We start from the raw sequence: 13875 nt of genomic DNA, 5'->3' as shown, positions 1-13875 counted from the left end.
GTATTTCATGCCATCGCACTTCCAGGGGGTTAAGGGGGCAAGACTGAGCAAGTGAAAGGAGGGCCAAGAGAAATGTGCAGAATTGTATAGCAGCTGAAAGCCATGTAAAAGAATACTACACAACGGACGGATTCCCATGTCTGAGCACAGACTTGCCAGGCGGACGAGCTCATGAACGCATTGTTTGGGCAGGCCTTTGTGAAATGGGTAACACACCTCAATGCCTTGTGCACTGTGAGGAAACCAAACCCATGTGTTTCAGTAACACCCTGAGGAAGGTTCTCCCAGCTCCCATTTGTTTGGATTTGAGACACCACCATGGAAACCCGCCTACTCCTAAGCTTCTCGGTGAGACCATAAGACCACTTCAATCCATCTTTCCAGCACCAGCACATGCAGATCCGAAGGAATTGCCCAGCAGGACAAACTGGATGGAGACAGGGAGGCTTCTGATCCTGCTCTGATCTCTCTGAACCTCCACTCAGTGCCCTGATCCTGCCTCGTACCAGACAACTGGAGGGGTCGCGGTGGATGGACGCCCCATACAGAGCAGACAGAGACTATGCAGCCAGATCCTCTGGGGCGGCCAGGCTGGAGTGGATCAAAGAGAGTGTCGGGGGTTAAACTTCAAAAGACCTCTTGCTTCCTTATCTCCAGAGAGCACTCACAAAGCCCCTGAAGATAGTCACTGAGCTCAGAGGAAGAGTGCAGCCCAATGGCAGATCAGTCTTAACGCCATGTTCACCTCATCCTCATTCCCCATGACCCCCCGAGATGCTCTATCTAAGAAACTGACCCGGTTCCTGCCCAGTCACTACGCCAAGCTGGCATACATATGCATACGGATTTCACATGCTGTGTTAACAACCCCCAACCACTTTCACACTTGTGGTTTGCTTCTTCAATGCAGATTTATCTGGATTTCTTTAATGTATGCTCCTCTGTTTCTTTACACTAATATGACCTATGTGAACCTAGAGTTCACAAAACAATCATGCAAAATTCAATGGAATGCCCAAGATGGAAGTGTGTACACAGAATATTACTACACAGAATGATAGTGAATCCTTGGCCATGGAAGCTGTAACATAAAGGCATCATTTAAAGGGGCAGTTCCCCCCAAAACTGAAAAAAGATATGAAAAAGAGGGGCTTTACCCCTTTTTACCCCTTTATCTAGGTCATTCTACTGGGAGTTGCCCAGTTTTGGAGATATCAGCCGTAGAAATGTCGGGCCTCCCTCGAATATAATGGGAGTGAATGGCATTCTTTCTCTGGTGATTAAAACACCAGAAGTGTAGTGAGCAGTTTAATGTACAAAGTATTTTCTTCCACTGAACGTCACACACCAATTGTATCACTGCGTGGAAGATACATGTGCAACCACCCTGGCAATCTTTTCTGCACAATGATAAAATTGATGTGTGGACCAACTCCTAGCAGAACAACCTAGATGGATAGATTGCAGTAAAGTTTTGGGGTGAACTGTCCCTTTAATGTCAGACTGAGGTGACATTACACAGCCGGCTAGGAGCTGATTCTGAATCCTCCTCTACAGCGTGGGCCTGACAGCTGAGCAACCTTTCACACCTGCTGGATCCGTAGGGCACCATCCGTTAAACACGGAGCCCCTTCTCGGTGTACCCAGCGGAGCTTTTCATACTGCACCCTGCTCAGGCCACACTACGCTGAGAGAGAAGAGTGGAAACCCAATAGTGGGTCTCCAAAAACACCTGCGTCCTATTAAACGGCTGATAAGTGAGGACTGTCTGAAATGCAAAATGCTGGAGCGGATTAAAGCCATGAGTAAAAGAATGCGTGCATTGAGCAAAATCCCCATGGGAACGCTCAGAGAGTTCACACTGGCTTTCTTGGCAAAGTATTAGGAAGACGCATGGAGATCAAGTGGGGGGGATAGTGTGATGGCGGCATACTCACCACCTCGTAGTGGCCGTACTGGGCAGCCAGGTGCAGTGGAATCTGCCCGTCCAGCGAGGCACCGTTGACCGAGGCCCCGGAGCGAAGCAGCATCAGCACAGAGTCGGCCTTGCCCTGCCAAGCGGCGTAATGCAGAGGCCGCATGCCTGCGGGCCAGGGGGCACAGATGCCGTCACAAAAGGTACAGCACAGTCCAGCACAGACGAGCACACTGACACATGAACTCTGCTTCCTGGTTTGTTCTCTTCCAGAAGGAGGCTGGATTTCCACCCAATAATTTCCAGTAAAACATTTACCCCTGTGTATACGTGTGTAGCGGCACCAGCCAAAACTCTTTCAGGGAAATTCCACTCTGAGAGTCAACACAATAAAACTGCTAAAAATAATAATTAACTCTAACGAGGGAATGTCTTCTACTAATTTTCCTGAACAGTTTGTCCCCCACTTCCATTTAAAAATATCTTTAAGTGCAGTTATGGTAACATCTACTCTAAAGAATTTGTCCCCATGTCAACAGGAAGAAAACAAAACATTATGTGTTCATTTCTGGCACAGCAAAGCACTTCATACAGGTTTTTGCAGCTGCTCTCTGTTTTTTGCATTATGGTCTGCGGGAGAGCTCCAAACACAGAGTTCGCTCAGAGGCTGGTGGCTCCTGGCTGGGGGTTATGATGGGTATCGGCAGCCTGGCTCACCGTTGCTGTCCTTGATGTCCACCGTGGCTTGGGCCTCCAACAGCAGCGACATGAGGTCTATGGTGCCGGTAAGAGCAGCGTGGTGAAGAGCCGAAAATCTGTGTGGGAGTGAGACGGGGACATGAGGAGAAGCCAAACTTGGGAGAGGGGGGGGGGTCTGCTGTGTACATGCTCCACCACTAGGGGGGCCCAAGTGCCACCGACACAACTGTTTAACCCCAACAGGGCCCATGTTGTGACGTGAAAAAGACGGCTTCACGTTCAAGGTCACCTTTAGGTTCAGGCTAAGTGTGAAGCTGAGCGTAACAGCATTATGAGCGACAAAGTTCTCAGTTTAATACCTCAGACAGCAGTTACTCGCGGTATGCTGCTGTTCACCTGGGGCTAAGGAAATGTCTGGCTGACTCAAGAATCCCACCAGGGGCCAAAACAAAAAGCGTAAATGGCCATGTGGGAGATCCTTTGGCTCCCAGAGCAGCGGCTTACAGCCAGCGGCCCGGAGTGAGACAGCGACCAACAGACAGTCCCATCCTAGCGTGTCGGTCTCAACAGGCGGATAAGTCAAAGGCTCCAGCTGGGGGCCTCAGCCCCAGCACATAAATCTCCCTGATTCAGGCCCGAAATACACATACCCTCATGTCAGCAGGAAGGGGGTAACCCATAACTCAAAACCCATGCTGCTAAGGAAATGTCCATACGGAGAAATGAAAGAAAGCAGTAAATCATCTCTCAAAATCCAAATCATCCAGAAAATGATGCAGGCTTGGGGGGTGGGGGCACATGGTTCTTCCCCCCCCACCCCCTCAGCCTCCACGGAAGCACAGTGAAACTGGAGCTTGGAAGTTCCACTCGTGGGATTTTGGAATGGAGTCGGGTTTGGGCAATGCCCACTGTCCGACAAGCCCACTCTCACGCGAAGCACAGCGGCATGCCGGAGTATACATGCGAGACATGCTTCATTCGGCTGCTGTTGTGGAAAGACACTGTGAAAGAGCTCTAATCAACAGGCATGTTTTCCAAAGCATTCAAGTGTGAAGGAAGAAAGAATAAAAAAGACACACTGTTACATTCATCGAATTCATATCTGTGTAAAAAAATTCAGAACCCTTTTTGTCTTGTGGGAGATTTGGGACAGAACCAATTCCGCGTATGCAATACATGCACTGTACTGCCCTCTGAATTTTTGTGTGTTACCAACGTATGTGTCCTTTCTGAACAAGATTTTTTGGATATGAGTATATATGGGGACGAACATAGGGCAATAGACAGAGAGAAAAACTGCTGTATGACGGGGCAGCAACAGGCAGTAATTCAGTCCAAAGTGCAACTATGTCATAAGTCCAAACAGACTGAGACCAAGACTGCATGGACCTGCAGCTGGTCTTGGGTTTAGGAAGCGAAAGTATTGATTACACGCCTAAGAACAGAGCACAGAGGCCGAGGGGGAAGATCTGGTTTATCAGGCTTTTCTTATTATGCTTTTTGCCTGCGTTATCTTCATCAATCGTTGTGTTTCAGTCGCAATCGTGGGTGCCACAGCGTGCAGAAACACGCATGGCTGATGCATGCTGCGCTCGCACACGTGTAGACACAACACAGCAACATTCCTGCACGGCGATCGGTAAGGCCCATGCTCCTCAACGGCGGCAGGAGGGGGCTTATCAGGAGCGGCGAGGCAGCCAAACTCCTTCCCAACCGGCACACTGGACAGGACGGGAAATGCCGTTCTGTTTCATGATGTGCCAGCAGCTGCAGCCCGGCACAAGAAGAGAGGGCAAACATAAAACACTGGCCTTGAAAAAGGCATTTTCAATTATGTATGAACTGAAAAAAATAAGCGTGGGCTGATTGTGAAGCCTGATAGCAGCTGCGTTTACTGTGGGGATAAAGCAGGTGATGACGGGGACCGGATGCCCAGGGCAGTGAGGCTGAAGTGGCCACACTCAATGGCCCCCGTAACGCTCCGCCTCCCGCCCCCCCCACCCGCGCTGCACCCAGCTGGCTCTCTGACGTCTTATCGAGAGGCTTCCCGGAGAGATAAGGTTGCTGCATGGCATGCGATCAGGTACATAAGGAAGGAAGCACCCACAGCTCTGGAGGGCTGCAGGGCTACATGCTCTCACTGCAGGCTCAATAACAGCACCAACAGCCCGCCTCTGGGATGGCGACGGGGGAATGCAGCGACTGGGAATCTGTCAGCATAATCGCAGAAACAAGATCCGAGAAATTCTGCCCCTCCAACAAGTATAAGATAGGGAGGGCTTGTGCTGTCACATTCCTGCTCGTTGTGTCCCTGTCGTCACCTGCCAGTCGAAAATTCAGATCAGTGCGTGCAGACGGGGACTCAGACATTTCATTGGAGGCCTGCCACCAACAGAGTCCCGCAGCGTCCCCTGAAGGCGTACATAAACACCCGGAACGAGGAGGACGCTCTTCGCAGAGCGAAAACAAAACAAACAAAGAAAAGAATCTCACAGCATCTTGTCATTGACACTCAGCTAGCTCAGCATAAAACTGGAAAATAAAAAATAAAAAAAAAGACAGAAAAGCATTGAGCCCAATTTGAAGATCAGCGTCAGTTGGTGATTTCCACATATTCCTCAGAAAGGGAGGTGTTCACAAGCCCACTACTCAGCCTCCGCAGACAAAAGGTCAGCGTCAAGTTTGCGGCGTTCCACAGGCATTCGCCATGGCAACACAGCACACCCTTTGCCAATTGCAACGGTCACAGAGGTGTAGCCATTTGGTGCTGGCACACACAGCGCCGTTTTGTGAAACAGCTCTGGAAAAAGAAAAAAAAATGCTGTGAGCAGAGCCAGGCCTCCCCAGGTCTCCAGAGTAACCGTCTGGCATCAGAGGCATCATGAGGACAATGCTGGAGGTAAATGACAGGCCTCTGGGAGGAGGGTTTAAAAACACACACACACACACACACACACACACACACACACACACACACACACACACACACACACACACACACACACACAGTGCACTGTAAGGGCAATGCTGGAGGCAAGCTAAATGACAGGCCTCTGGGAGAGGGGCTAACAACACACACACACACACACACACACACACACACACACACACAGTCGTGTAATCATATCTTTTTGGGGACACCTCATTCATTTCTTTGGGGAAAATGCTAATGCTAACTATGACAACCATAACTCCTACCCTGCCCTAACCATAACCATAAGTAACCAAACAAAATACAAGGGTTTTTGCATTTTTAGTTTTTTCATTGCAGTCACAGATTTTTATGAAATAAAATAAAACTGGTCCCCATAAGGTAAACCCCCCCCCCCCCCCAAAAAAAACAGGTATTCATCACGTTATTGGGATATTTGGTCCCTACAAGGTAAGGTATACCTGGACCACACACACACACACACAGACATTATAAGCACACGTGACACATGAATCAGGTGTGTTTCCTGCAGATACTCCCTCTGTGCAAGTCTTCACCTGACTGCCAGTACTTATTCTTATTTGAAGTGCAACTGCATGTCTTTGGGCTGCAGGAGGCAAAACATATGACGCGAGGAGATCATTTAAACTGTAGCAGCACTATGTCATTTGTTAATTAAAATAGATTTGGCTCCTGGGTATTTCTCAATACTTAAACTTCCAGGTAAGACGCGCCATTTCAGAAATAATCAACATGTTGAAAACTCAGCATAGTTTTTTTAGAGATGACAGAGTTCATTTATATTCCCGACTGCCTGAGAGAAGCAATGTTCAGCACAGCTTAAAGTCAAGCCAACCCTAAACTCCTCTGGTTCAGATTTTAAGATGTTGAGGTTTAAAAGGAACAGAAGAGTGTGTATCCTGTATCTCTCCATATGCTGCATTACTGGTTTACGATAAACAAGAGATGACGAGTCAGATAGCTCAGAAAAAAGTTTGTCATGTTGCCCAGGAGTGTGACTTGAGTCACGCTACAGATGCACAGTAACCGGCTTGAGGAGGAGAGCAGTGCTCCTGTTCGTTTTGTACCATGCGTCTCTAGTTCTGATAAGCAGACGGCCAGCTGCGTGTTCGCGAACATTCCTGTGCAGTCTCACACCCATGCACAGCATGGGATGGCGTGTGCCGCCAGCAGCGGCAGAGCCTAGTAGAGGAACTGCTCCAGCTCCCGGGCTCCCAATCCACGTATGCAAAAGCCCAAATTAGCACTACGACATGTTAATGTTTAGGGCAACCCTCAGCAAGCTGGGATTTTCAGCCATTTGCTTTCTTTCACCTCTAACGGTAGAGTCATCACCACAGCAACGTGTGCCATGCGGGTATCATAGATGCTCTTATCTGACTGGCCATAGTCCACTCCCTCACATTTTATAATCTTTAACATCATCAGTGGCATCACACCCCCCCAACCCAGATCTGTTCTGGCCTACCACTGAACTCTGCTGTTCACAAAAGGCAAAAGACAACAAAAACAACACACACAACATAGCCAAGAGTCTGATAAGCCTAGACTCCCCCCTCCCCCCCCCCAGCACTATGGAGGACACAGATGCCACCAGACAGCTCAGTCAGATGCCAGAATGTGATTCTGGCTCTGTGGACTGAGAGGCATAAAAAAAGCATCCGAAGGAGCTATAGGGAACCCAGTGATTCTGAGGACAGAGAGGGGAATGAAAAGCATCTGAAGGGGCTACAGGGAACCCAGTGATTCTGAGGACAGAGAGGGGAGTGAAAAGCATCTGAAGGGGCTACAGGGAACCCAGTGATTCTGAGGACAGAGAGGGGAATGAAAAGCATCTGAAGGGGCTACAGGGAACCCAGTGATTCTGAGGACAGAGAGGGGAATGAAAAGCATCTGAAGGGGCTACAGGGAACCCAGTGATTCTGAGGACAGAGAGGGGAATGAAAAGCATCTGAAGGGGCTACAGGGAACCCAGTGATTCTGAGGACAGAGAGGGGAGTGAAAAGCATCTGAAGGGGCTACAGGGAACCCAGTGATTCTGAGGACAGAGAGGGGAGTGAAAAGCATCTGAAGGGGCTACAGGGAACCCAGTGATTCTGAGGACAGAGAGGGGAGTGAAAAGCATCTGAAGGGGCTACAGGGAACCCAGTGATTCTGAGGACAGAGAGGGGAATGAAAAGCATCTGAAGGGGCTACAGGGAACCCAGTGATTCTGAGGACAGAGAGGGGAATGAAAAGCATCTGAAGGGGCTACAGGGAACCCAGTGATTCTGAGGCCTGAGAAGGGAGTGAAAAGCATCTGAAGGGGCTACAGGGAACCCAGTGATTCTGAGGACTGAGAGAGGGGTGTGAAAAAATATCTGAAGGGGCTACAGGGAACCCAGTGATTCTGAGGACTGAGAGAGATACTAGCACATGTACAATGAGTGCATTGTATCTCTTAAAGGGGAATTCCACCACAAAACAACTTCATGCTTGTCACATTCACAGTGGCAAAGACATTTTGAAGAAATCTTTTGCATTCAGTTTCCTCATTATACAGAACATTGCCAATTTGCCTTCTATGCAGCAGAATTGAACTTAAGATCATAAAAACAGTAACAATTCACAGGCTGCATTAATGGCAATCCCCAAATCATTCTATTTAAAGCTAAGTTACAAGTGAAATCATCGGTGCATTTCTTTCCAGGAAGCAAAGTACAGAAAATACAGCTCTCTCACGTAAGAGGCACACAATCTGTCACGTTGGATCAAATTTCTACTTAAGAGGATGACAATTAACCTGAGCTAACCTTAACATTCATGTCTCATCCGGCAAGCCTCTTCATACTGCATTTCAAAAGATGAAAAGATAACAGTAAAATAATGACATGAATTGAATTCATTAACGAGGGGAAGATTCTGAGGTCATTTTCCAAGCTGTAGGAAGCAACCTTTAGGGAGTATGTTTGGAAGAACTCCGAAGTTTGGCCTCATTAAGAGCTGTGGGTGCTGCATGGGACATAGCTGTGTGATGCTTGGGGCTGTGTTAAGTCATTCACTTTGCCTGTGTTAATCCCGCTTCGATTCCCTCTCTCCCTCTCTCTCTACGCATCACATCACACACATAGCCCACGGCCTCCTTAACGAGGCTGGTCCACATCCTCAAACAATAACCGCCCCCCACCCCCCCGCTATCCAACAGAGGGGCTGTTGTATTAAGTACCAACAGACATTAAATCATTTCAACAAATAATGTTTTATTTCTGCAGGGGTGGGGGGGATATAGTTAATTGACTTTGCCTGAGAGGAACATTTATTTTAAATGCACATCACTTTTGTGCTGGAACAGTCACAAGTGTGACTGTAAAAACCGTTAAAAAGTGTTATCGAAGTGGGAATAGCCTTGATGCAAATAAAGAAGGATGGGGACAGTGAATGAGTCTGAAATGGAGCAAGCACACAGTCAGGTGAAGACCTATTTTTCCGTTTTGTTCTTTCCTTTTGGCACCGTCCAGCTTCCCTTCCATAGTGGTTCGGTATATTGCGGTCTTCACTGGAAAAACTTGTCTTTTTTATACTGCAAGTAAACTTTCTGTATGTGGTCTATTTGAGTCTCTGAGCATGTTGTTTGGGTCGTGGTGCAACCAATAGGAGACTGAGGACAACAGTCATGCTCATCTCACTTATGCAACCCGTTCACCCCTGACCTAGACCAGAGGGTTGTAACAATCACAGCATTATCATCAACAGCGGGTCAGAAAACTCAGAAGCATACAGAAGTCAAAAGACCTTCAAAGTCAAGGTGTTACTCACCCATCTGAGTCCTGGTAGTTAACATTCAGCCTCTTTGTGGAGCCCAACAATTCTGCAAAGATATAAAAAGAGAAACGTTATTCTATACATCCCTTTTTATGCCAGTCTGCCCACTTCTGCAACAGATTACCTTCTGCTTTCATAATAAGGATGCTGCCTCTGTTCTGCGTCTGTGTCCTTCTGCAATCTTTTGTGTCATAGATATCTTAAGAATGCCCTCAGGTTCTTCAAAGAAACACTGTCAGTACACCTTGGAATTTTACCCAGGTTTGTATACTTTGCAAACACAAAGTGGTCAAAAACGGTTAAACCAATGCAGCACATCATTAATATTTCAATATTCCTTGTAACTACAAGTCTTGGCCCCACAAGCCAAAGATATGCTGACATCTACAAGGTGTCAAAACAAGCTACACATTCATTTTGAAATATAAAAGCTAATTATGACCCCGGATGACTCTTATAGTCAGCTCTGGAAATTGGGCGAATATGCAGAGCGCACCAAACTGAATGATGCCCTTGAATAACTGCACTCTCATATTCATGGAGTAAATGGGGCTTCAGCTGTCTTGTCACTTTAGCGTTCCAGCCCCAATTGAGCTAGTTACAGACAAATCACTCCTTTGGGACCATTCACCCTAACATGAATACCAGGTCCTGTGTTCCACACAGTCACAGAACAGAGACATCTCAGAGTAATTAAACACTTTTCATGCAGAGATCTGTTCACAAAGCATCTAACAAATATCAGATGCATTATCGCAAACTGGAGGTGAATACACCAATTTCATTTTCATTTAGCTTTGTGCACTGGGGTGAAACCCGTAAAAGGGGTCTGAATGTACGTTTGTAAACAATCACAAAGTCACTAGGGAAAATCCATTGTGTTTTACAACACCCAACCTTCCGTAACCACATACCTGAAAAGGAAGCAAATGTAAACTCTTAAGGTCTCAAACAGCAAACGATGATTCATAAAATAAACACAACAATGTCAAGTTTTCTAAACTGCCCTTTCTGTGTCCATGGTAGACAAAGACAGAGTAAGGGTAGCTGAAAGTTTGGTTTTCCCACAAGAAAACCCAAACTGTAATAACACCACACTAACCTGTAAGACGGTAGGAGCCTGGCACCCCCCACCCCAGCATCATAAATCTCTCCCTTTCTCGCTCCATCCCACAGGGCAGTTCATTAACCTCCAGACCCTAGGTCAACCTCAGCAGTAAGGTCAGAGGACATTAAAGGGTTGACTCGGGAACCGAGAGGAGGGGAGGGTGGACATTTAAAGGAGGCTGCTTTTGCCCTGTGAACTTTCGCAATTATGCCTGCGATCCATCAGACCCTCGCGGCTTTAAAGACAATGTTGTCACTGGGAGTCCCCAGTGAAGCCCTGAAACCACAGCTTGCTAAAGACTCCAAGCATGTCAGGTGACAAGCACTCAGACATGGCTCCTCCGACTCACCCCTGACACAGTGCATTTAGGGGGCATGTTTACACCCTACCATGGCTCTTAAAATGAAATATCAGCTGTGTGGCATAGCAGCTGAATAATCTCTCTGAATACCCCCCCTCCCCCCCCCACATGGCCCATCATCAGTGTTAAAAGAGCAGTTCACAGCATATCCTGCATCAGCTTTCTTGTCATTATTCACTCATTTATATTATTTGCTTAGCAGGCATTTTTAATCACTTACACACTGCAACTGGACATTTGATTTGGGTGTCTCAGGTCATATTTTCCCAGCCTGTTCGGATTTACACAGCCTGATGCTTTCGTTAGCACGCTCAGGACCACTAAGTTGAGGATCCCCTAACGACTTTGACAAACCTTAACCCCTTAACCACCACACCACCTACTGCCCTAAAGCTTCCTGATCGCTGGAGCCCTTTAAACCTGAACAGCTTGGCCCATGGGGGAAAGCTAGTGTATAGGTACCTGCAGATATGCCATTTGATACATTTTACTAAAGCCACCCACTTACATCCAGCGATCTTAGACACAGCCCTACAATCCCGAAGAGAATGATGCCCTTGGCCCCATGCTGCGAATAATAGCTTGTGTCAGGCTTACTACAAAATCAAACGTATCACCAGAGCTTTGTATGAGCTCTGCTCCAGGGACAGCTCACTGACATTATCATCAGCCCCAAAGTGCTCTCCAAACTGGCCAAGCAGGTGCCTGGGCTTATTTAGAATGTGTCTCCCTGAAGCCCTTTTATAGTACAGCACTATACATCTGCAGACATTACCACATTAGCACAGTAAAGCACCTCGAAGCCCTCACAGTGGAGGCCAATAAACGTTTACACTTGAGTGCCGGCAGCGATTCTGATAAGGTGACCTCTGAGTGGCCGACTTGGTGCTGACAGATCTGCCCTACGTGGGCACTTTGGTAACATTCAGTCATTTGGAAGGTCTGCATTATCTTTGCAACCAAAGACAAGCAAAGAACACATAGTGACACTTTTAAGGCAAAGGATAACATATCAAAAAGTAGGCCAGCTTTCAGACTGCATTCTGATTGCTCTGCCCTGTCTTTGTTAAAGTGGGAAAGGTTATAAGGTTAAAATGTCAAAGGTCACAGAGGCTGAGGGGGGCATCACAGAACAGACTGCATGGCCACTCACAGCATGAAAAAAAGACATAAGAACAATCTATTTACCACTAACGTGTCTAGCAAACAAGCTTTATCTCTGCTCTGCCATGTCTCACATGTACAAGACTAGACTACAGCTGAGTTTTGAATCACAAAAGCTATATTAGGAATTCCTATCAATCATCCTGTTGGAGTTCTGTACATATAAGTTGTTTCTGGTGTAAAGCATAAAACTCTTATCCAGCCAAAGACCTAATGTAATAAAAAAACTACTAATTACTAATATTAAAAACTAAAATAAGAAAAAAAATTATATTACATTTCATCAGGTAATGCGGAACACAGAACCACACAAAATGACTAAATATTACAACTAATGCATCTTTCCTTTAATATTAAATATTACACTAAAAACAGACTTGAGTACAGTGGTACCTCGGTTCTCGAACTCACTAGAACTCGAATTTCTTGAAAGTCGAACAAACCAGTTTGACCTTGAACTCAACCAACGATTAACCAAATAAAGCAGCGCAACATTACAGCAACTAACAATAAATAAACCACTAACTTACGTGTACTATCAGAGCATTTATGTCATTTAATTAAACTTTATTTTACCAGGTAAATTAACTGAAAACCAGTTCTCACTGCTTTACGTGATATTCGGGAGAAATAGCAGATTACGCATCGGAACTGCCTGGGATACAAACGTCATGCATGTAACTAAACTCTTCAGCCAATAAGGACAAAGGTGTGTCGTCACGGAGGCGGTTCCAGTTTGTGCAGCCGGGTGAGAGGTCGCAATGCATCTAACCGTAATGCATTGCCTCAGGATCAGAATGCGTTGCTTTAAGCCAGCGCTGTAAGCAAGTCGAACGCAGCCAATAACCAGACTGGGGAAACAAACTGAAACGCGGACTTAATACAGAGGACTAATGACAACAACCAGAAACAGCTGATCACATGGGGATCCCACACGAGGTTAACGAGGCGGCGTGGCACACGGAAGGAGCGGAAAACATATTTAGGTGTAATTTTGGGGGACCGGGAACCAATTAATTGGTTTTCCATTATTTCTTATGGGAAAAATTTGATCAGAACTCGAACTTTTTAGGATTCGATCCGGAGTCTGGAACAGATTAAGTTCGAGAACCGAGGTACCACTGTATAAGCAAAGGAAAAATTGAAGCCTTAACTTAAAGTCAGTATATTGGTAGCAAAGAAATTTGCTAATGCATAAATAATGTAAATCACAATTAAAATGATCTCCAGCTAATTGGCACTATGAAGTAGATCACTGCAGAATGATCTCAGACCACATCTTCAAAAATAATCACTGGAACTGCAATACAATTTTCAAAGGGAGCCATTTTCTCCAGATTCACATTATTCATGAAATGCAGGTGTCATTGACAAATTTGTGCTGCTGGATAAATGTTTATTCGCTTATAAAGACAAAACAAATTCTACTGCTCTAACACATACTGTAGACAACAGGGCAGCCATGCAATTAAGGTCAATTGATTCCCAGAGGAGATAACCTGGATGGCAGCCAGTTTGGCAAAAGAGGAGGGCTAAAGGGGATTCAGATGGCATGCAGAGCCGAGGGCATTTCATCAACAGGCAGCAGAGGGCTGCTGGATGAGCACCAAAGAGTTGCAGGTTCAAACACCACAAAGAAAGCAATCGATCGCCAGCGGCTTCAGTGAAGATGCCTGGCCTGTAAAAACAACCACAGTGCGAAGTGGAACTGACATTTCCACCTTTATGAAAAAGTCCACTAGCAATAACTACAACTATTAAAGAGAGACTAAGTCATGTGTTGTTTAAGTCAAAAAAGACTAATGAGTACTCAAAGTGAGCTGACAGTGTCATGCCTGAGCTTCGGACATAATACAACGACTGATGACCAAGAG

At 46.3% G+C, this 13875-nt stretch overlaps 1 protein-coding gene across 9 annotated transcripts in view; it reads right to left on the bottom strand.

Moving 5' to 3' along the window:
- The window catches only part of LOC111848524 (caskin-2-like), a 55556-nt gene that overhangs the window by 18141 nt on the left and 23540 nt on the right, over positions 1-13875 (bottom strand). For all 9 annotated transcript variants that reach the window (XM_072712193.1, XM_072712195.1, XM_072712197.1 and 6 more), the window contains 3 exons: positions 9363-9414; positions 2633-2730; positions 1938-2083 (listed from right to left, as the gene is read on the bottom strand). In XM_072712193.1, the coding sequence (XP_072568294.1) occupies positions 1938-2083; positions 2633-2730; positions 9363-9414 (296 nt within the window). The remainder of the gene's footprint in view (positions 1-1937; positions 2084-2632; positions 2731-9362; positions 9415-13875) is intronic.

Source organism: Paramormyrops kingsleyae, chromosome 5, assembly GCF_048594095.1.
Source record: "Paramormyrops kingsleyae isolate MSU_618 chromosome 5, PKINGS_0.4, whole genome shotgun sequence".
NCBI lineage: Eukaryota > Metazoa > Chordata > Actinopteri > Osteoglossiformes > Mormyridae > Paramormyrops > Paramormyrops kingsleyae.
Note: the sequence above shows the minus strand (reverse complement) of the source record. Positions and strands in the feature narration are given on the sequence as shown.